Raw genomic sequence first — 23591 nt, forward strand, 5'->3', positions numbered from 1 at the left:
ATGGGTACCCTTAGAGACCAATGTCATTCAAAAGAGAGGTGTTTAGAGTTGCATTTCTGCAATTTTCAGCTCATTCTGCAATAAGGAAAAATATTTGTCGTTTGTTAAACTTGGTTTACCCCCTTTGTTTTGCGTATTTTGCCCTAATTAGTCTTCGAAAAAGCTATTTCGTTGGAAAACGGTGAATGGGTACCCTTAGAGACCAATTTCATTCAAAAGAGAGGTGTTTAGAGTTGCATTTCTGTAATTTTCAGCTCATTCTGCAATAAGGAAAAAATATTGTTTTTCGTTAAACTTGGTAAGCCGTAGTTATTTTGCGTATTTTGCCCTAATTACTCTTCGAAAAAGCTATTTCGTTGGAAAACGGTGAATGGGTACCCTTAGAGACCAATGTCATTCAAAAGAGAGGTGTTTAGAGTTGCATTTCTGTAATTTTCAGCTCATTCTGCAATAAGGAAAAATATTTGTCGTTTGTTAAACTTGGTTTACCCCCTTTGTTTTGCGTATTTTGCCCTAATTAGTCTTCGAAAAAGCTATTTCGTTGGAAAACGGTGAATGGGTACCCTTAGAGACTAATGTCATTCAAAAGAGAGGTGTTTAGAGTTGCATTTCTGTAATTTTCAGCTCATTCTGCAATAAGGAAAAAATATTGTTCTTCGTTAAACTTGGTAAGCCGTAGTTATTTTGCGTATTTTGCCCTAATTAGTCTTCGAAAAAGCTATTTCGTTGGAAAACGGTGAATGGGTACCCTTACAGACCAATTTCATTCAAAAGAGAGGTGTTTAGACTTGCATTTCTGTAATTTTCAGCTCATTTTGCAATAAGGAAAAAATATTGTTCTTCGTTAAACTTGGTAAGCAGTAGTTATTTTGCGTATTTTGCCCTAATTAGTCTTCGAAAAAGCTATTTCGTTGGAAAACGGTGAATGGGTACCCTTAGAGACCAATGTCATTCAAAAGAGAGGTGTTTAGAGTTGCATTTCTGTAATTTTCAGCTCATTCTGCAATAAGGAAAAATATTTGTCGTTTGTTAAACTTGGTTTACCCCCTTTGTTTTGCGTATTTTGCCCTAATTAGTCTTCGAAAAAGCTATTTCGTTGGAAAACGGTGAATGGGTACCCTTAGAGACCAATGTCATTCAAAAGAGAGGTGTTTAGAGTTGCATTTCTGTAATTTTCAGCTCATTCTGCAATAAGGAAAAATATTTGTCGTTTGTTAAACTTGGTTTACCCCCTTTGTTTTGCGTATTTTGCCCTAATTAGTCTTCGAAAAAGCTATTTCGTTGGAAAACGGTGAATGGGTACCCTTAGAGACCAATTTCATTCAAAAGAGAGGTGTTTAGACTTGCATTTCTGTAATTTTCAGCTCATTCTGCAATAAGGTAAAAATATTGTCCTTCGCTAAACTTAAGCCGTTGTTATGAATGGATTTGTGGTAAACAGATGAAAAAAATTTTAAAAAATACCGAAAATTTATTTCGCCGAAATGACAATGGTAAAAAAACATAAGCAGTTACATCTTATTTTAAACTTCGGCTTATTTTGTCAACCTTTTTTCTACTGGTGTTCGAATAAACAGTTGTATTAAAAACAAAAAAATTATAATGTTCAGTTTTTATAGGACCCTTATAAAGTCGCAATTTAACATTGTGCGATTGATAAACATTACAAGTTATTTGGTGTATCTTTTTTACGTTGGCGTTTCATTAGAAACTTTAGTGTGTAGAATATTTAACTTATTGCCATAACGGTTTTATTTTTAATGATATTTTTGTTTATTTACTTATTTTCGGAGTGAAATAAACAAAAATAAAACTAGAAAATAAATTACCAGATATTTTTCCCGCTTTAATTGCAGCGAAGCATATCGATGAGTTTAAGCTAAACGTATTTGTTTCGCATGAGTGCGCATAACCTCCGCCACAGCCGGAAGGACACGTGACGTCATTGATTACGTCAGCGGAATCCCCGTCAGTAAAGCAAGTGGCTTTTCGTGGAAATAAAAGGTGCAAAGTTTAATTGAAGAAGATCTGATGTGCTGGAAATACCACTAAAGTCAACAAGATCATAATTGTTTCAATAAAAACAGCAAATAAAGAAATCATTTAAAAAACCTCATTTTTTCTGTATACCGTCTGCAGGATATTTTCAGTTAAATGAGACAAACTTTTAAAACTTAAGAAAATGTCGTTTTAATCCAAAACTGCACAAAAAATTTCCCTTCGTTTATTAAAAAAAAATAGTAGGCCTCCATAATAAAGCTACGTAATCCAAAGCACAGTCGAACAATTTTCGAAACTATCTGCACTTCTATTTATTTTGTTGCAGTTTGCAGTTTTTTCAAAAAAAACTATTTGAGTTGCTTGCAATTTAACCTATTACACATTCTTTTAGTAATCCGTATTTTACAAATCTAAATACCTTATACTTCAGGATCAAATGATTTAATCCTGCTTAGTGATTAATTTGCTATTGTGTTCGCTTTTTTGGCGACCAATAGACATAGTAGTAGTGAAGTGCTAAAAACTGTTCCCAAACCAAACTGACCTTGAAATGAGAACGCATTTGGGTTGCCTTCGTCCCGGCAAGTGGCGCTAGACACACCGTTCTGGATCGATCCTTGATATGAAAGTTGAGGCTTGGTTCGGTAAATTATGAGCAGCCCACCGCTGTCTGTGCAATAACAGGGTTATTTACAAGCTTAAGTGTTAATACGGATAAGCTAGGATTTTGGTAAGCGGCATTACATGACCTCCACTGGCTGTAAAACAGAAGTTATTTGCAAGCTGAAGTGAGCTGTAATGTGGATAAGGGGTAAACTAGGATTTTGCTTAAGTGCGCGACATATTTTAATAATCTAGTGCGAAAATACAATGCGTTTGATAATAATTATTCTTTGAGAGAAATCCATACACCTTGTATATGTGCCATTATAATTAACCACAAATACGAATAAGTCCGAGGGAAAATTTAGGGCGGAAATATATTTTCGGTTTTTTTATTATTTTTTTACATGGTTAAACAGAATTTATGAAATAAGTTGGCATTTGCTGGACATAAATACCTCCTTTAAAAACTGGGCTGGAACCAAGCTGTATCAAGCATATAATGATAGCATATTAATCTAAATATAATAAATATATAACCACAACTCCTCGTAATATTATCGTGAAAATACCAACCGTCAATCAAACCACGGTGAATCCCCGCAAGGCAAACGGGCCCACGGCAAAAAATCTCGCTTCCACAAAGATTCGAATTTTGGCGCCAACATCCGGGAGGACAAAGCACCTTTGTGACCGAATAAACCAAGTCGGAAAACGCGGTGTCGCAAGAAACTGAAAATAAGCCTTTATAGCTTAGTCGCTTCCGATAGAAATTAAGCGACCTTTTACTATACATTAAAAATGACGTCATAATGGAATGCAACATTTAAAAGAAACAATCCAACAAACATAATTTAAAACACACACTCACAAAATAATTACAGACACACGTACAAACACCACGACATACATACAAACACACATACAGATATTCATACAAACACACAAATATACACACGTGTAAAAATGCATACAGAAACACGTACAGACATTCCCACAGACACACATATAAGGACAAACAAGCATAAACACATACATAACACACCAACACACATACACATTAAGTTGATCGCTTCTACACACAGCATAGCCGGACTTGTAAATTAAATCACGTCCTAATTGAAATCTTACAGAACTATTGCTTACCGTATTGAGCAGCTGATAATTGAAAAGTCATTAGGATCACAGGGAAGAAAAACTCCATAAAATAAAGGAAGATTTGGAAGTGCGGCAGCTCAAAATGACGTTTTATTAACTTAATACTATAAATATGGAAGGAGACTATGTTCTTGTCTAATTGATCAAACACTAATGATATATGAGCTTTATTATTGGTTAGAACAAACGACGCAGCCATATAAACCTTAGTAGGTATATATAAATCTGGCTATACAGATATATTGTATTGTTGATGTGACCAGCTTTACTTCTTCAAACCGTACTTCTTCACGTCAAATTCAGTTATTATTAGGTTTCTTTATCCTGCTTTGGCACAGTTCCGTTTTAACTTGTCGATATTAAAATACAATTTGTTGAGTTCAGTATATCTAGTGGCACTATACAGCAGGAATACAAAAGTTTTATAGCGTAACGCCGACTTTTAAAGTGTTTAATGCGGACTTCAACAAACATCTATCAACTGAAAAATAATTAAGTCGTTTGCGATAATATATTGGACCTTTTAACGTACTATGTGCTTTCGTGACTTAACCTTTATTAAAATTAGCTGATTAACCTTGCTATACAGTATACAGCAACAACAAATTGTATTTTAATATTGACAAGTTAGCACGAAACCGCCTATACTGTATAGCAAGCCTATTCGGTTAATTTTAATAAAGGTTCAGCTACGACAGCACATATCAACTTAGAAGGCCCAATAATTATTATCGCAAACAACTTAGCCATTTTTCAGTTAATATAGATGTTTGTTGAAGCTCGCATTTAACTTTTTTCTGTATTCCTGCTTTGTAGTGTTGCTTGATATAGTGAACTTAAAATAGAAAACTAACTCTACTACCATGTATGTGTCTACGCTTCAACCGTTTGCTCGAATAGTTTTTGATATTAATAGTAAGTAACGACTAGAAACTGCAAGTCATCTTCTATACCTGGAGCTTTTAATGAGTTTGAACCGAATCTGCTTGTAGAGATCAATTATAAATAGTTTGTTGAACTTTGGTGACCCGAAGGTCAGAATGTTTGCTAAAATTAATGTTTTAAGCGCAGGAAATGGTTGTGAGTTAAACGACACAACGTGTAAACGTCACTCAGTGCAAACTGAAAATCTGTTGCGCTAATTACGGGGATACCTGTGGTTGGTCGAATTAATATCACCGAACGAGTTTGTCTATATTTAATATAATTGTTAATATCCTTATTTGGGTTTTAGCGACGCACTCGGCAAGCACAAATAAAATCACTGAACATATAACACGGACATCAAAATATATACATTCACGATTTTTATATTGATTCTGAATAAAACTGAGTTGAAACAAGTAAAATTTTACTAGAAGTTATAGTTTAATGTTTAGTTTTTATGAATTGATTATAGCTCTAAACTGTGTGTGGAAAACTGAGAACTAAAAACACAGTAATTTTAAAAATAATGTTTCATTCTATTTTATTTCTAAATTTTTTTGTTTTTTTGTTTACTTTGCTTTGCTTCATATTTTGTTACGTTCTTTTATGATGTTGAGGAAAATATTTGAATTCACTTAAGTTGGTCTGATGAATGACTTGATTTTAGTTTAAGTTCTTTAGTGAAATACTTCAAGTTCAATTAGGCTTTTCAAGTAAATTATCAAATGTAATAAACGTTAACTAAAATGTTTCGTTTTTTTGGATTTTTATCGCTAATAAAAAAAAAATGTAACGCGTTTACCAATGTCAGGAATTTAATATTTGCTTTTCACGCCAATGGAGTGGCTGTGATTTTACTTCGCTGTTTGTTGGCTTGGACTTAATTGATTTAACCAATGAACCGACTAGGATAAAGTCGTTTCAAAACGACTGTTTACCACATTCAGGTCAAAGTAGAAAAATCATTATTCTACTTTGACGGGATGAAGCACGGTTGTGCGAAAGCGTGTCAAGATTACAACACAATTGTCTTTATACAGTGCCACCTGATTACCTTATTTAGAATGAAGTAAATACGGCCATTTACAAAGACAACCCTAGATTAATTTGGTAAGTTAAATTTATTTGTAACTGTCGTTGACTGATAGCGATTGCATCTAGAAACCGTATTCGTTGGACTAATTAAGATTAACACGCTGACTGAAAGCTATTTTGCTAGTTAGGGAAGCCTATGACAAATTAGACGTTTTTTATTCCATCCTTGAAAGATGCAAATAATATCAGTATCAAAGAAATATCAATAATGTCATTGGTGTTGTCAGGAACTTACCCCTGCGGTACTTTTTCGTCTAGTATGCGGTACTCTATGTCTTGTATCGTCGCCTGATTTTCTTGGGGTGTAGCGGAGGCTCATGCGTCCACCTTGGTTTTCGATTGATCGCCTGTCATCGTTATGGTTGAGTTACTTTCGCCCAATTAAAAAAATACCCACTTAAAGATGTAAATACCCCCTGGGAGATATAAATACCCCTTTGAAGATGTAATACCCATCTAAAAACTTATGTGTTTTTTACCACTCAGTGTAACCCCAATTTTAAACATGGTATATTTAGATAATGTTTTTAGCAGTAATACTCGTAAAGGTTACTAACCCCTGGTGACCTTACTAATAAAATATAAGTTAATTGCCTTAGGTGGAAATGAAGGATGACGGATTTGTGTTTAGAGGCGCATAAAAATTTCAGATATATCGTCACAAGTTGTGTCACTACGTGACGCCATAATTCCATTAATAGTATACATGGCGCCTTTTAGATTGAAAATATTTTACCAACGAGGTCAAAACAAACAACAAAACCAAAAAGGAAGTAATGCGTTCGTAGCCTTGCATCAATATTTACATGGTTATGGTTAAGCTATGGTTAAGTTAAACGATAAAGCTACGGAAAGCTATATTGCTGATATCCATAATTTATACTACTAGGTTATAACTAAACTAAACAATTCATTGACCACAAATTTATGTTAGTATAAATCTGTAGTAACGATGTTTAAATTCTAAATTAACATTCCCTTGTGAAGGCATATAGCAAAAAAACCAATACCTTTACCCTCGCTAATGGGAAATTTAAATAACAAGAAAGTTGAAGATGGTGGTTGGATACCCCCTGAAAGATGTTAATAACCCCTTAAAGGCAACCTCGTCGAGACACGTGTTTTTCACCACTCAGTGTAACACCAATTTTAAACATGTTATATTTAAATAGTGTTTTTTAGCAGTAATACTCGTAAAGGTTAATAACCACTAAATAACCTGGAACTTCTAAAATCACTTTTCGCACACTAATTCAAGTTTGTTATTTCGCTAAAAATTAGATCAATGCTGGAATATTTCTTCCGTGGTTTCGCTTGTCTGACTTAATTTGGTAATCTAGTTATACGCAAACATAAAAACAGGCAATGCAATATTCTTGAGTATAATGCAACAACAAAAAACACGATAAAAGAACGAACAAGAAAGCAATCAGCAAACGACTTCGTTCGCATACATTAAGCAGTGAAAGAATAATATTAATAATTAATTTAAGCTGAAACATTTTCAAAAGTAAGAAATCTCCCGCAGACAATAAAATGGAAAACAAAGATGCTTTCGTATCAGATGATGTTATAGTTAAGAATTTTACAAACGGTTTTAAATTGATTTATGAAACTTATTTTACATTAGCTTCGACTTCACTTTTAGGGTTTTGAGTTTTTGCAATTACAAGTCTCTTGCATCGAATGTAAAAGTTGTCAAACAGATTTGAGTAAAGCAAGGGGTTCAAAGCACTGTTAATGGGAAGCAAAATACCAGCACTGACAATGTAAATATCATTAGTAAGGGGAACACCAGAAACAGCTAAAAAGCCACAAGTACACAAAGGAATCCAGCAACAGAAGTCAGTGATAAGCAAGCGAGAAATACGCCTTTGCATTTTGGTGTTAGCTTGTTTCTTTTTAGCTTTTGACATTTTGTTGCTTTTAATGTAAATGGCAAGATAGGATATAAGCATGAAAATGAACAACATAAAGTTAAGAGAGATAAGGAAGGTTGAATATTGCCAAGAAGCTTCATTTACAGAAGCAAACAACCTAGGCAGGCAAACACTAGTTTCACCAAAGTAACCAAATTCACCTTTAATAGGATATTGTGGGAATGTTGAGCTAATTAGTTGCTTGACTTCATACCAGGGTAAATCGGTAAAGTTCTCCTTCATTATTCGTTTTGCAAGAAGCAAAGTTTCGTTTCTGGGAACTCTGTCGGTTTTATAAAACAGGTTTGGAAACCACACATGGGAGGTAAAGTATCCAGATGGGTAATAAAACAAGGGTATAGCACCCAGTAAGAAACTAGAAGCCCACACAGTTATACAAGACAAGTAAGCCCACTTTAGTTTTAAGGTTCTAGTTGCAAATGGATTACAGACGGTATAAAGTCTACAAGCAGTCATTGTGGCCAGTATTAAAGCACTAGCTTCAGAAGCAAATAAAGCAATGAAACCGAATATATTACAAGTATCACTGGTTCGCCAAGCTGCATCATTTAAGCAATAATTACCGAAAAGTTCGACACCTTTAGCAGATATACCAAGCAAATAAACACCCATCAAAAAATCGGCACATGATAGATTTATTATAAACAAATTATTAATTTTTTTAATTACTTTAGCTTTTTTATCAGTGATCATTTCCTTTATAGTGGTGACAAAAACTAAAAAGTTTCCACCCCCAGCTAGAAAACCCATTACCCAAAACATGACTCTGAAAAAAGGGTTTGCAATCATTTCTTTCACATTTGAAAACACGGTGTCATACTTGCTAACATCCGGGCATTCGTCACTTCCGTCCGAGCATTGCTTCAGTCCATCTTCAACCAAGCTGATGTCGACCGACAATGGTTGTTTGTTGTCGCAATAATACCTTGTGTCCTTGCATAGAGACTCTAGTTCATCTGAACCATTGTCGCAGTGAATTATGGCGTCACAAACCTGATCCACGTCAATGCTTAGGAATTTTTTTTTTATAAAGCAGTTGTAACGTTTTGGACAAAGGTTCTTTCCAGTTTCGTTGCAAAATGCTTCACCGGTGTTGGGATCAATTAATCCTCTGCAAACTGTTTCATCATTTGCATTCTTTATTGAACACGGGTCGTCACAAAATGGAGGACGGTCTTCGCAATCCAAACATTCGTCTTGGAAATTAAAACATTCTGATCTTCCATCGCATTTAGCGACCGTTGATGTAGTAAATACTCCATAATATACATGTACAGCACATTCGGTTGTGTTTTGACCTTGCGAGTTTTGTTTTTGTGAATTGCTGCACGGAATGGTGCTTTGTCTCACACAACTGACTTCTGGGTTACAAAGTACTTTGTCTATATCCACGCAGTCCGTTTCATTGTGGCAATGTATTTGGTTGGGAGGGCAAGTGTCTCTAGCGTTGCCCAATATTGCCTCACAAACTGTTTGGTCGTCGCATAAACATTCATCCGAAAGATCGTAGCAATCTGGAACCCCGTCACAAACTTGTTGCTGAGAAACAACCAGTCGTTTGTCCAAGCAAAAGAAACAAACGAATTGACCATCAACGAAACATATATCTGACTTATCAGCGCATTGAGCGACCTCATCGTAGACATTACTTTGCGATAAAGGACATGTTTTATATCTTAGAGATATAGATCTTTGTGGTATATATCTTTGTGACATCACACATTTAAATCCAAAACTACGTGCTTCACAGTAAAATAATTCAGGTTCATATCGCCCGTCCTCGCGTTGGTAGAAATATTCAAAAGGTCCATCGCTACAAAGCCACTCTCCACTTTCACAACGTTCATCTATTCGATCCCCACAAGGCCCAAACTTCTCGACGCAAGTTAAATCATCTATATATGAGATTAGGGTGTTTTTTTTAATCTCGTTCAAACAATGCCACAAATAGTTAACATCGCCAGCTCTGCTATTGAATCTCAGACAAGGTTCATCTTCTCCATCTTTGCAATTCTGATATCCATCTAAAACTTGGTATCTCATTATACATTGTCCAGGCGGTTTGCATGTGCTTTGGTTAAACGAACAACCGCACATAACCGCGCCATCCTTGCAAGTTGTGCAGTTTAACTCGTCGCTATTGTCGTAGCAATTCTTATAGTAGTTCCAGCCATCACAAACATTTATTTGAGAAATGCATTGACTTCCATCTTTACATTTCCACTGGTCTTCTGGACAAGTTGTTACACAATCCCACTCGTCGCTATTGTCGTCGCAATCCTTCCATCTGTCGCAAACATATCTTTGCTGAATACATTGACTCCCAGTTTTACACTTCCAAGGCCGATTATTAGGGCAAGTTTCACAACCCAGCTCATCGCTATTATCTTCGCAATCCTTAAGTCCGTCGCAAAAGTTATTTTGCAAAATACATTGACTTCCATCTTCACATAACCACGCGCCATCTCTGCAAGTTGTGCAGTTCAACTCGTCGCTATTGTCTTTGCAACCCTTCCATCCGTCGCAAACATATCTTTGCTGAATACATTTACTCCCAGTTTTGCATTTCCAAGGCCGATCTTGGGGACAAGTTGTACAGTTCAACTCGTCGCTATTGTCTTTGCAACCCTTCCATCCGTCGCAAACATATCTTTGCTGAATACATTTACTCCCAGTTTTGCATTTCCAAGGCCGATCTTGGGGACAAGTTGTACAGTTTGACTCGTCACTATTGTCGTAGCAATGTTTAAGCATGTCGCAAACCATACTTTGCCAAATACATTTACTCCCAGTTTTGCATTTCCAAGGCCGATCTTGGGGACAAGTTGTACAGTTCGACTCGTCGCTATTGTCCCAGCAATCCTTAAGTCCGTTGCAAACGTTATTTTGGTGAATACATTTACTTCCATCTTCGCATAACCACGCGCCATCTTTGCAAGTTGTGCAGTTCAACTCGTCACTATTGTCGACGCAGCTTTTCCTTCCGTTACAAACCAAACTTTGCCAAATACATTTACTCCCAGTTTTACACTTCCAAGGCCGATCTTGGGGACAAGTTGTACAGTTGGATTCGTCACTATTGTCGTCGCAGTTATTCCATTCGTCGCAAACATAACTTTGAAGAATACATTGACTCCCAGTTTTACATTTCCAAGGTCGTTCGTCGGGGCAAGTTGTACAGTTGGATTCGTCACTATTGTCGTCGCAGTTATTCCATCCGTCGCAAACATAACTTTGAAGAATACATTGACTCCCAGTTTTACATTTCCATTGGCCTTCGGGGCAAGTTTTACAACCCAACTCATCGCTATTATCGAAGCAATCCTTAAGTCCGTTGCAAACGTTATTTTGCTGAATACATTTACTTCCATCTTCACATAACCACGCGCCATCTCTGCAGGTTGTACAGTTCGACTCATCGCTATTGTCGTCGTAGTCTTCGCAATCCTTAAGTCCGTTACAAACATCCTTTAGCTGAATACATTGACTCCCAGTTTTACATTTCCAAGGCCGATCTTGGGGACAAGGTGTGCAGTTGGATTCGTCGGTATTGTCGTCGCAATCTATCCATCCATCGCAAACCAAACGTTGCTCTATGCAATGACTTCCATTTTCACACAACCAAGCATCATCTTGACAAGTTGTACAGTTTAACTCATCTTCACGAAACATGCATTTAGCTTTACCGTTACATCTCTCACTCTCGTTAAAGCACTTGTATGGAACGTTAAACTCATCGAGGCACACGCCATCTGGGCATTCAATGGACCAACAGACCGGGAAGACAACATAAAGCATAGCAACAAAGCACAGTAACTTCATTGCTGCAGTAGCCCACACAACTTAATTACAAATCCGATAATTTACAACATCTGAAATGTACAAGGTAAATATGAGGGATGCTGTAAGTCCAAAAAAAGAATAATTAACTTGACGGCAAAGCGCATAAAAAAGAGTCACATTTTAAAATCGATAATATAGTGTTGTTGAAAAAAATGGAAGGCTGAATAATGCTTCACATCTCTTACTTTCGTTAAAGTATTCGTATGGATAGTTAAACTCGTCGACACATTCAAAGGGCGCAACAGAAAGGCTTGACAACAAAGCACAGTAACTTCATTGCTACAGTAGACTACACAACTTAATTAGAAACCCGATAATTTACAACATCTGAAATGTACAAGGTAAATATGAGGGATTATGTAGTTTAAACAATTTTTCGTTACTAAATATAGCCAAGCAAATATAAAAAATAATCACACCAACAAAAAAAATATATATAATATTAAAAATTTAACGTAAGAGCAAAGAACTTAATTTATAATTGCAATAAGTTTAAAGACTGAAAAGCTGTTTCATGCCTTATATTTGGACAAGTATCAACAAGCGTTATGCAGCAATACCGGAAAGCCTCTCTTGTCGTTCCGGGGAACGTTAATAATTTGTAGTTTAGTTGGGGCCTCTCTTGTCGTGCCGGGGAACTTTGAATAACTTTGTAGTTTATTTGGGGCTTGTCTTGTTGTATAAAGGAACTTAAAATAACTTTTTAGTTTAGTTAGGGCCTCTCGTGTCGTGCCGGGAACATTAAATAACTTTGTTGTATAGTTCAGACTTTTCTTGTCGTGTTGAGGAACTTTAAATAACTTTTCAGTTTAGTTAGGGCCTTTCTTGTCGTGCCGGGAACATTAAATAACTTTGTAGTTTAGTTAGGGCCTCTCTTGTCGTGCCGGGGAACTTTAAATAACTTTGTTGTATAGTTGGGACCTCTCTTGTCGTGTTGAGGAACTTTAAATAACTTTTTAGTTTAGTTAGGGCATCTCTTGTCGTGCCGGGGAACTTTGAATAACTTTGTAGTTTATTTGGGGCTTGTCTTGTTGTATAAAGGAACTTAAAATAACTTTTTAGTTTAGTTAGGGCCTCTCGTGTCGTGCCGGGAACATTAAATAACTTTGTTGTATAGTTCGGACTTTTCTTGTCGTGTTGAGGAACTTTAAATAACTTTTCAGTTTAGTTAGGGCCTTTCTTGTCGTGCCGGGAACATTAAATAACTTTGTAGTTTAGTTAGGGCCTCTCTTGTCGTGCCGGGGAACTTTAAATAACTTTGTAGTATAGTTGGGACCTCTCTTGTCGTGTTGGGGAACTTTAAATAACTTTGTAGTTTAGTTGGGGCCTCAAATTTTGTGTCAATAAACTTTAAATAACTTTGTAGTTTAGTTGGTGCCTCTCTTTTCGTGTCAATGTACTTTAAATAACTTTGTAGTTTAGTTGGGGCCTCTCATTTCGTGTCAATGTACTTTAAATAACTTTGTAGTTTAGTTGGAGCCTCTTATTTCGTGTCAATGTACTTTAAATAACTTTGTAGTTTAGTTGGATCCTCTCATTTCGTGTCAATGTACTTTAAATAACCTTGTAGTTTAGTTGGGGCCTCTCTTGTCGTGTCGGGAACTTTAAATAACTTTGTAGTTTTGTTCGGACTTCTCTTGTTGTGCCGGGGGACTTTAGATAACTTTTTAGTTTAGTTTGGGCCTCTCTTGTCGTGCTAAGGACATTTAAATAACTTTGTAGTTTAGTTGGGGCCTCTAATTTTGTGTCAATGAACTTTAAATAACTTTGTAGTTTAGTTGGAGCCTCTCTTTTCGTGTCGGGGAACTTTAAATAACTTTGTAGTTTAGTTGGGGCCTCTAATTTCGTGTCAATGTACTTTAAATAACTTTGTAGTTTATTTGGGGCCTCTCTTGTCGTGTCGGGGAACTTTAAATAACTATGTAGTTTAGTTGGGGCCTCTCATTTCGTGTCAATGTACTTTAAATAACTTTGTAGTTTAGTTGGGGCTTCTCTTGTCGTGCCGAGGAACTTTACATAACTTTGTAGTTTAGTTGGGGCCTCTCTTGTCGTCCAGGGGAACTTTAAATAACTATGTAGTTTAGTTGGGGCCTCTCATTTCGTGTCAATGTACTTTAAATAACTTTGTAGTTCAGTTGGGACTTCTCTTTTTGTGCCGGGGGACTTTAGACAACTTTTTAGTTTAGTTTGGGCCTCTCTTGTCGTGCTAAGGACATTTAAATAACTTTGTAGTTTATTTGGGGCCTCTAATTTTGTGTCAATGAACTTTAAATAACTTTGTAGTTTAGTTGGAGCCTCTCTTTTGGTCCCGGGAAACTTTAAATAACTTGGTAGTTTAGTTGGGGCCTCTCTTGTCGTGTCGGGGAACTTTAAATAACTTTGTAGTTTAGTTGGGGCCTCTCTTGTCGTGTCGGGGAACTTTAAATAACTTTGTAGTTTAGTTGGGGCCTCTCATTTCGTGTCAATGTACTTTAAATAAATTTGTAGTTTAGTTGGATCCTCTCATTTCGTGTCAATGTACTTTAAATAATTTTGTAGTTTAGTTGGGGCCTCTCTTGTCGTGTTGGGGAACTTTAAATAACTTTGTAGTTTAGTTGGGGCCTCTCATTTCGTGTCAATGTACTTTAAATAACTTTGTAGTTTAGTTGGATCCTCTCATTTCGTGTCAATGTACTTTAAATAACTTTGTTATATATTGGGGGCCTCTCTGGTCGGGCCGGGGAACTTTAAATAACTTTGTAGTTTAGTTGGGGCCTTTATTTTCGAGCCGGGGAACTTTAAATTACTTTGTAGTTTAGTTGGGGCCTCTCTTGTCGTGTTGGGGAACTTTGAATAACTTTGTAGTTTAGTTGGGGCCTCTCTTGGCGTGCTAAGGAACATTTAAATAACTTTGTAGTTTAGTTGGGGCCTCTCTTGGTGTGCTAAGGAACATTTAAATAACTTTGTAGTTTAGTTCGAGCCTTTCTTTTCGTGCCGGGGAACTTTAAATAATTTTGTAGTTTAGTTGGAGCCCCCCTTTTCGTGCCAGGGGACTTTAAATAACTTAGTAAGTTAGTTGGGGCCTTTATTTTCGAGCCGGGGAACTTTAAATTACTTTGTAGTTTAGTTGGGGCCTCTCTTGTCGTGTTGGGGAACTTTGAATAACTTTGTCGTTTAGTTGGGGCCTCTCTTGGCGTGCTAAGGAACATTTAAATAACTTTGTAGTTTAGTTGGGGCCTCTCTTGGCGTGCTAAGGAACATTTAAATAACTTTGTAGTTTAGTTCGAGCCTTTCTTTTCGTGCCGGGGAACTTTAAATAATTTTGTAGTTTAGTTGGAGCCCCTCTTTTCGTGCCAGGGGACTTTAAATAACTTAGTAGTTTAGTTGGGGCCTCTCTAGTTGTGCCGGGCAACTTTAAATAACTTGTTAGTTTTGTTGTGGCCTTTCTTTTGGTGAAGAGGAACTTTAAATAAATTTGTAGTTTAGTTGGGACTTCTCTTGTTGTGCCGGGGGACTTTAAATAACTTTGTAGTTTAGTTGGCGCCTCTAATTTTGTGTCAATGAAATTTAAATAACTTTGTAGTTTAGTTGGAGCCTCTCTTTTCGTGCCGGGGAACTTTAAATGACTTTGTAGGTTAGTTGGGTCTTTTCTTTTTGTGCCGAGGAACTTTAAATAACTTTGTAGTTTAGTTGGAGCCTCTCTTTTTCGTGCCGGGAAACTTTAAGTAACTTGGTAGTTTAGTTAAGGCCTTTATTTTGGTGCTGGAGAACTTTAAATAACTTTGTAGTTTAATTGGGGCCGCTCTTGTCGTTCCGGGATTTAAAATAATTTTTAGTTTAGTTGGGATTTTTCTTTTCGTGCCGAGGAACTTTAAATAACTTTGTAGTTTAGTTGGGGCCTCTCTTGGCGTGCCGGGGAACTTTAAATAACTTTGTAGTTTAGTTGGGGCCTCTCTTGGCGTGCCGGGGAACTTTAAATAAATTTGTAGTTTAGTCGGGACTTCTCTTGGCGTGCCGGGGAACTTTAAATAACTTTGTAGTTTAATTGGGGCCTCTCTTGGCGTGCCGGGGAACTTTAAATAACTTTGTAGTTTAGTTGAAGCCTCCCTTGTCGTGTCGGGGAACTTTAAGTAACTTTGTAGAATAGTTGGGGCCTCTCTTGTCGTGTCGGGGAACATTAAATAACTTTGTAGTTTAGTTGGGGCCTCTCTTGACGTGTCGGGGAACTTTAAATAACTTTGTAGTTCAGTTGGGGCCTCTCTTGTCGTGTCGGGGAACTTTAAATAAGTTTGTAGTTTAGTTGGGGCCTCTCTTTTTGTGCCGGGGAACTTTAAATAACTTTTTAGTTTAGTTGAGGCCTCTCTTTTCGTGCCGGGGAACTTTAAATATCTTTGAAGTTGAGTTGGGGCCTCTCTTTTCGTGCCGGGGAACTTTAAATAACTTTGTAGTTTAGTTGGGGCCCCTCTTTTTGTGCCGGGGAACTTTAAATAACTTTGTAGTTTAGTTGGGGCCTCCCTTTTTGTGACGGGGAACTTTAAATAACTTTGTAGTTTAGTTGGGGCCTCTCTTGTCGTGCAGGGGAGTTTAAATAATTTGCAGTTTATTTGGGGCTTCTCTTGTCGTGCCGGGGAACTTTAAATAAGTTTGTAGTTTAGTTGGGGCCTCTCTTTTTGTGCCGGGGAAAAATTAAATAGTTTTTAGTTTAATTTGGGCCTCTCTTTTCGTGCCGGGGAACATTAAATAGCTTTTTAGTTTAGTTTGGGCCTCTCTTTTCGTGCCGGGGAACTTTAAATAGCTTTGTAGTTTAGTTGGGGCCTCTCTTTTCGTGCCAGGAAACTTTAAATAACTTTGTAGTTTAGTTGGGGCCTCTTTTGTCGTTCCGCGTAACTTTAAATAACTTTGTAGTTTATTTGGGGCCTCTCTTGTCATGTCAGGACACTTTAAATAATTTTTAGTTTAGTTGGGGCCTCTCTTTTCGTGTCGGGGAACTTCAAATAACTTTGTAGTTTAATTGGGGCCTTTGTTGTCGTGTCGGGGAATTTTAAATGACTTTTTTTTTATTTGGGGCCTCTCTTGTCGTGTTGTGGAAATTTAAATAACTTTGTAGTTTAGTTGGGGCCTCTCTTTTCGTGTCGGGGAACTTTATATAATTTGTAGTTTAGTTGGGGCCTCTCTTGTCGTGTCGGAGAACTTTAAATAACTTTGTAGTTTAGTTGGGGCCTCTCTTGTCGTGTTGTGGAATTTGAAATGACTTTGTAGTTTAGTTGGGGCCTCTCTTGTCGTGTCGGGGAACTTTAAATAACTTTGTAGTTTAGTTGGGGCCTCTCTTGTCGTGCCGGGGAACTTTAAATAACTTTGTAGTTTTGTTGGGGCCTCTCTTGTCGTGCCGGGGAACTTGAAATGACTTTGTAGTTTAGTTGGGGCCTCTCTTGTTGTTCCGGAGAACTTGAAATAATTTTGTAGTTTAGTTGGGGCCTCTCTTGTCGTGCCGGGAACTTTAACTGACTTTGTAGTTTAGTTGGGGCCTCTCTTGTCGTGCCGGGGAACTTTAAATGACTTTGTAGTTTAGTTGGGGCCTCTCTTGTCGTGTCGGGGAACTTTAAATAACTTTGTAGTTTAGTTGGGGCCTCTCTTGTCGTGCCGGGGAACTTTAAATAACTTTGTAGTTTAGTTGGGGCCTCTCTTTTCGTGGCGAGGAACTTTATATAACTTTGTAGTTTAGTTGGGGCCTCTCTTGTCGTGCCGGGGAACTTTAAATAACTTTGTAGTTTAGTTGGGGCCTCTCTTGTCGTGCCGGGGAACTTTAAATAACTTTGTAGTTTAGTTGGGGCCTCTCTTGTCGTGTCGGGGAACTTCAAATAACTTTGTAGTTTAGTTGGGGCCTCTCTTGTCGTGTCGGGGAACTTCAAATAAATTTGTAGTTTAGTTGGGGCCTCTCTTGTCGTGCCGGGGAACTTTAAATAACTTTGTAGTTTAGTTGGGGCCTCTCTTGTCGTGCCGGGGAACTTTAAATAACTTTGTAGTTTAGTTGGGGCTTCTCTTGTCGTGCCGGGGAACTTTAAATAACTTTGTAGTTTTGTTGAGGCCTCTCTTTTCGTGCCGGGGAACTTTAAATAACTTATTAGTTTAGTTGAGGCCTCTCTTTTCGTGCCGGGGAACTTTAAATAACTTTGAAGTTGAGTTGGGGCCTCTCTTTTCGTGCCGGGTAACTTTAAATAACTTTGTAGTTTAGTTGGGGCCTCTCTTTTTGTGCCGGGGAACTTTAAATAACTTTGTAGTTTAGTTGGGGCCTCTCTTGTCGTGCTGGGGAACTTTAAATAACTTTGTAATTTAGTTGGGGCCTCTCTTGTCGTGCAGGGGAACTTTAAATAACTTTGCAGTTTATTTGGGGCTTCTCTTTTCGGGCCGGGGAACTTTAAATAACTTTGCTGTTTAGTTGGGGCCTCTCTTTTTGTGCTGGGGAACATTAAATAGCTTTTTAGTTTAGTTTGGGCCTCTCTTTTCGTGCCGGGGAACTTTAAATAGCTTTGTAGTTTAGTTGTGGCCTCTCTTTTCGTGCCAGGGAACTTTAAATAACTTTGTAGTTTATTTGGGGCCTCTCTTGTCGTTTCGGGGAATTTTAAATGACTTTGTAGTTTAGTTGGGGCCTCTCTTGTCGTGTTGTGGTAATTGAAATAACTTTGTAGTTTAGTTGGGGCCTCTCTTTTCGTGTCGGGGAACTTTATATAACTTTGTAGTTTAGTTGGGGCCTCTCTTGTCGTGTCGGAGAACTTTAAATAACTTTGTAGTTTAGTTGGGGCCTCTCTTGACGTGTCGGGGAACTTTAAATAAATTTGTAGTTTAGTTGGGGCCTCTCTTGTCGTGTCGGGGAACTTTAAATAACTTTGTAGTTTAGTTGGGGCCTCTCTTGTCGTGTCGGGGAACTTTAAATAAGTTTGTAGTTTAGTTGGGGCCTCACTTTTTGTGCCGGGGAACTTTAAATAACTTTGAAGTTGAGTTGGGGCCTCTCTTTTCGTGCCGGGGAACTTTAAATAACTTTGTAGTTTAGTTGGGGCCTCTCTTTTTGTGCCGGGGAACTTTAAATAACTTTGTAGTTTAGTTGGGGCTTCTCTTGTCGTCCAGGGGAACTTTAAATAACTTTGCAGTTTATTTGGGGCTTCTCTTTTCGTGCCGGGGAACTTTAAATAACTTTGTAGTTTAGTTGGGGCCTCCCTTTTTGTGCCGGAGAACTTTAAATAACTTTGTAGTTTAGTTGGGGCCTCTCTTTTTGTGCCGGGGAACTTTAAATAACTTTGTAGTTTAGTTGGGGCCTCTCTTGTCGTCCAGGGGAACTTTAAATAACTTTGCAGTCTATTTGGGGCTTCTCTTTTCGTGCCGGGGAACTTTAAATAACTTTGTAGTTTAGTTGGGGCCTCTCTTTTTGTGCCGGGGAACATTAAATAGCTTTTTAGTTTAGTTTGGGCCTCTCTTTTCGTGCCGGGGAACTTTAAATAGCTTTGTAGTTTAGTTGGGGCCTCTCTTTTCGTGCCAGGGAACTTTAAATAACTTTGTAGTTTAGTTGGGGCCTCTCTTGTCGTTCCGCATAACTTTAAATAACTTTGTAGTTTATTTGGGGCCTCTCTTGTCGTGTCGGGACACTTTAAATAATTTTTAGTTTAGTTGGGGCCTCTCTTTTCGTGCCGGGGAACTTCAAATAACTTTGTAGTTTAGTTGGGCCTCTCTTCTCGTGTCGGTGAATTTTAAATGACTTTGTATTTTAGTTGGGGCCTCTCTTGTCGTGTTGTGGAAATTTAAATAACTTTGTAGTTTAGTTGGGGCCTCTCTTTTCGTGTCGGGGAAATTTATATAACTTTGTAGTTTAGTTGGGGCCTCTCTTTTCGAGCCGGGAGACTTAAATAATTTTGTAGTTTAGTTGGGGCCTGTTTTGTCGTGTCGGGGAACTTTAACTAACTTTGTAGTTTAGTTGGTGCCTCTCTTGACGTGCCGGGGAACTTTAAATAACTTTGTAGTTTAGTTGGGGCCTCTCTTGGCGTGCCGGGGAACTTTAAATAACTTTGTAGTTTAGTTGGGGCCTCTCTTGTCGTGTCGGGGAACTTTAAATAACTTTTTAGTTTAGTTGAGGCCTCTCTTTTCGTGCCGGGGAACTTTAAATAACTTTAAAGTTGAGATGGGGCCTCTCTTTTCGTGCCGGGGAACTTTAAATAACTTTGCAGTTTAGTTGGGGCCTCTCTTTTTGTGCCGGGGAACTTTAAATAACTTTGTAGTTTAGTTGGGGCCTCTCTTTTCGTGCCAGGAACTTTAAATAACTTTGTAGTTTAGTTGGGGCCCCTCTTTTCGTGCCGGGGAACTTTAAGTAACTTTGTAGTTTAGTTGGGGCCTCTCTTTTCGTGCCGGGGAACTTTAAATAACTTTGTAGTTTAGTTGGGGCCTCTCTTGTCGTGCAGGGGAACTTTAAATAACTTTGTAGTTTAGTTGGGGCTTCTCTTGTTGTGCCGAGGAACTTTAAATAACTTTGGAGTTTAGTTGGGGCCTCTCTTTTCGTGCCGGGGAACTTTAATTAACTTTGTAGTTCAGTTGGTGCCTCTATTTTCGTGCCAGGGAACTTTAAATAACTTTGTAGTTTAGTTGGGGCTTCTCTTGTTGTGCCGAGGAACTTTAAATAACTTTGGAGTTTAGTTGGGGCCTCTCTTTTCGTGCCGGGGAACTTTAATTAACTTTGTAGTTCAGTTGGTGCCTCTATTTTCGTGCAGGGGAACTTTAAATAACTTTGTAGTTTAGTTGGGGCTTCTCTTGTTGTGCCGGGGAACTTTAAATAACTTTGTAGTTTAGTTGGGGCCTCTCTTTTTGTGCCAGGGAACTTTAAATAACTTTGTAGTTTAGTTGGGGCCTCTCTTGGCGTGCTAAGGACATTTAAATAACTTTGTTGTTTAGTTGGGGTTCTCTTGTTGTGCCGGGGAATTTGAACTAACTTTGTAGTTTAGTTGGGGCCTCTCTTTTCGAGCCAGGAACTTTAAATAACTTTGTAGTTTAGTTGGGGCCTCTCTTTTCGTGCCGGGGAACTTTAAATAACTTTGTAGTTTAGTTGGGGCCTCTCTTTTCGTGCCGGGGAACTTTAAATAAATTTGTAGTTTAGTTGGGGCTTCCCTTTTCGTGCCGGGGAACTTTAAATAACTTTTTAGTTTAGTTGAGGCCTCTCTTTTCGTGCCGGGGAACTTTAACTAACTTTGTAGTTTAGTTGGGGCCTCTCTTTTCGTGCCAGGAACTTTAAATAACTTTGTAGTTTAGTTGGGGCCTCTCTTTTCGTGCCGGGGAACTTTAAATAACTTTGTAGTTTAGTTGGGGCCTCTCTTTTCGTGCCGGGGAACTTTAAATAACTTTGTAGTTTAGTTGGGGCCTCCCTTTTCGTGCCGGGGAACTTTAAATAACTTTGTAGTTTAGTTGAGGCCTCTCTTTTCGTGCCGGGGAACTTTAAATAACTTTCTAGTTTAGTTGGGGCCTCTCTTTTCGTGCCGGGGAACTTTAAATAACTTTGTAGTTTAGTTGGGGCCTCTCTTTTCGTGCCGGGGAACTTTAAATAACTTTGTAGTTTAGTTGGGTCTCTCTTTTCGTGCCGGGGAACTTTAAATAACTTTGTAGTTTAGTTGGGGCCTCTCTTTTTGTGCCGGGGAACTTTAAATAACTTTGTAGTTTAGTTGGGGCCTCTCTTGTCGTGCCGGGGAACTTTAAATAACTTTGTAGTTTTGTTGGGGCCTCTCTTGTCGTGCCGGGGAACTTGAAATGACTTTGTAGTTTAGTTGGGGCCTCTCTTGTTGTTCCGGAGAACATGAAATAATTTTGTAGTTTAGTTGGGGCCTCTCTTGTCGTGCCGGGAACTTTAAATGACTTTGTAGTTTAGTTGGGGCCTCTCTTGTCGTGCCGGGGAACTTTAAATGACTTTGTAGTTTAGTTGGGGACTCTCTTGTCGTGTCGGGGAACTTTAAATAACTTTGTAGTTTAGTTGGGGCCTCTCTTGTCGTGCCGGGGAACTTTAAATAACTTTGTAGTTTAGTTGGGGCCTCTCGTTTCGTGTCGAGGAACTTTATATAACTTTGTAGTTTAGTTGGGGCCTCTCTTGTCGTGCCGGGGAACTTTAAATAACTTTGTAGTTTAGTTGGGGCCTCTCTTTTCGTGCCGGGGAACTTTAAATAACTTTGTAGTTTAGTTGGGGCCTCTCTTGTCGTGTCGGGGAACTTCAAATAAATTTGTAGATTAGTTGGGGCCTCTCTTGTCGTGCCGGGGAACTTTAAATAACTTTGTAGTTTAGTTGGGCCTCTCTTGTCGTGCCGGGAACTTTAAATAACTTTGTAGTTTAGTTGGGGCTTCTCTTGTCGTGCCGGGGAACTTTAAATAACTTTGTAGTTTTGTTGAGGCCTCTCTTTTCGTGCCGGGGAACTTTAAATAACTTATTAGTTTAGTTGAGGCCTCTCTTTTCGTGCCGGGGAACTTTAAATAACTTTGTAGTTTAGTTGAGGCCTCTCTTTTTGTGCCGGGGAACTTTAAATAACTTTGTAGTTTAGTTGGGGCCTCTCTTGTCGTGCTGGGGAACTTTAAATAACTTTGTAATTTAGTTGGGGCCTCTCTTGTCGTGCAGGGGAACTTTAAATAACTTTGCAGTTTATTTGGGGCTTCTCTTTTCGGGCCGGGGAACTTTAAATAACTTTGCTGTTTAGTTGGGGCCTCTCTTTTTGTGCTGGGGAACATTAAATAGCTTTTTAGTTTAGTTTGGGCCTCTCTTTTCGTGCCGGGGAACTTTAAATAGCTTTGTAGTTTAGTTGTGGCCTCTCTTTTCGTGCCAGGGAACTTTAAATAACTTTGCTGTTTAGTTGGGGCCTCTCTTTTTGTGCTGGGGAACATTAAATAGCTTTTTAGTTTAGTTTGGGCCTCTCTTTTCGTGCCGGGGAACTTTAAATAAGTTTGTAGTTTAGTTGGGGCCTCTCTTTTTGTGCCGGGGAACTTTAAATAACTTTGAAGTTGAGTTGGGGTCTCTCTTTTCGTGCCGGGGAACTTTAAATAACTTTGTAGTTTAGTTGGGGCCTCTATTTTTGTGCCGGGGAACTTTAAATAACTTTGTAGTTTAGTTGGGGCTTCTCTTGTCGTCCAGGGGAACTTTAAATAACTTTGCAGTTTATTTGGGGCTTCTCTTTTCGTGCCGGGGAACTTTAAATAACTTTGTAGTTTAGTTGGGGCCTCCCTTTTTGTGCCGGAGAACTTTAAATAACTTTGTAGTTTAGTTGGGGCCTCTCTTTTTGTGCCGGGGAACTTTAAATAACTTTGTAGTTTAGTTGGGGCCTCTCTTGTCGTCCAGGGGAACTTTAAATAACTTTGCAGTCTATTTGGGGCTTCTCTTTTCGTGCCGGGGAACTTTAAATAACTTTGTAGTTTAGTTGGGGCCTCTCTTTTTGTGCCGGGGAACATTAAATAGCTTTTTAGTTTAGTTTGGGCCTCTCTTTTCGTGCCTGGGAACTTTAAATAGCTTTGTAGTTTAGTTGGGGCCTCTCTTTTCGTGCCGGGGAACTTCAAATAACTTTGTAGTTTAGTTGGGCCTCTCTTCTCGTGTCGGTGAATTTTAAATGATTTTGTATTTTAGTTGGGGCCTCTCTTGTCGTGTTGTGGAAATTTAAATAACTTTGTAGTTTAGTTGGGGCCTCTCTTTTCGTGTCGGGGAACTTTATATAACTTTGTAGTTTAGTTGGGGCCTCTCTTTTCGAGCCGGGAGAATTAAATAACTTTGTAGTTTAGTTGGGGCCTGTTTTGTCGTGTCGGGGAACTTTAAATAACTTTGTAGTTTAGTTAGGGCCTCTCTTGGCGTGCCGGGGAACTTTGAATAACTTTGTAGTTTAGTTGGTGCCTCTCTTGACGTGCCGGGGAACTTTAAATAACTTTGTAGTTTAGTTGGGGCCTCTCTTGGCGTGCCGGGGAACTTTAAATAACTTTGTAGTTTAGTTGAAGCCTCCTTTGTCGTGTCGGGGAACTTTAAGTAACTTTGTAGTATAGTTGGGGCCTCTC

At 38.4% G+C, this 23591-nt stretch overlaps 1 protein-coding gene across 1 annotated transcript; it reads right to left on the reverse strand.

Moving 5' to 3' along the window:
• Positions 1–7400: 7400 nt before the first annotated feature.
• Positions 7401–10654, reverse strand: LOC146139039 (uncharacterized). Its single transcript, XM_083391593.1, has 3 exons — positions 10605–10654; positions 9820–10011; positions 7401–9372 (listed from the first exon to the last, which is right to left on the reverse strand). The coding sequence occupies exons 1-3, from the start codon at positions 10652–10654 to the stop codon at positions 7401–7403; spliced, it is 2214 nt and encodes a 737-aa protein (XP_083247719.1).
• Positions 10655–23591: the final 12937 nt, after the last annotated feature.

The sequence above is a fragment of the Ascidiella aspersa genome, chromosome 6 (assembly GCF_963924565.1).
Source record: "Ascidiella aspersa chromosome 6, kaAscAspe10.2, whole genome shotgun sequence".
Taxonomy (NCBI): domain Eukaryota; kingdom Metazoa; phylum Chordata; class Ascidiacea; order Phlebobranchia; family Ascidiidae; genus Ascidiella; species Ascidiella aspersa.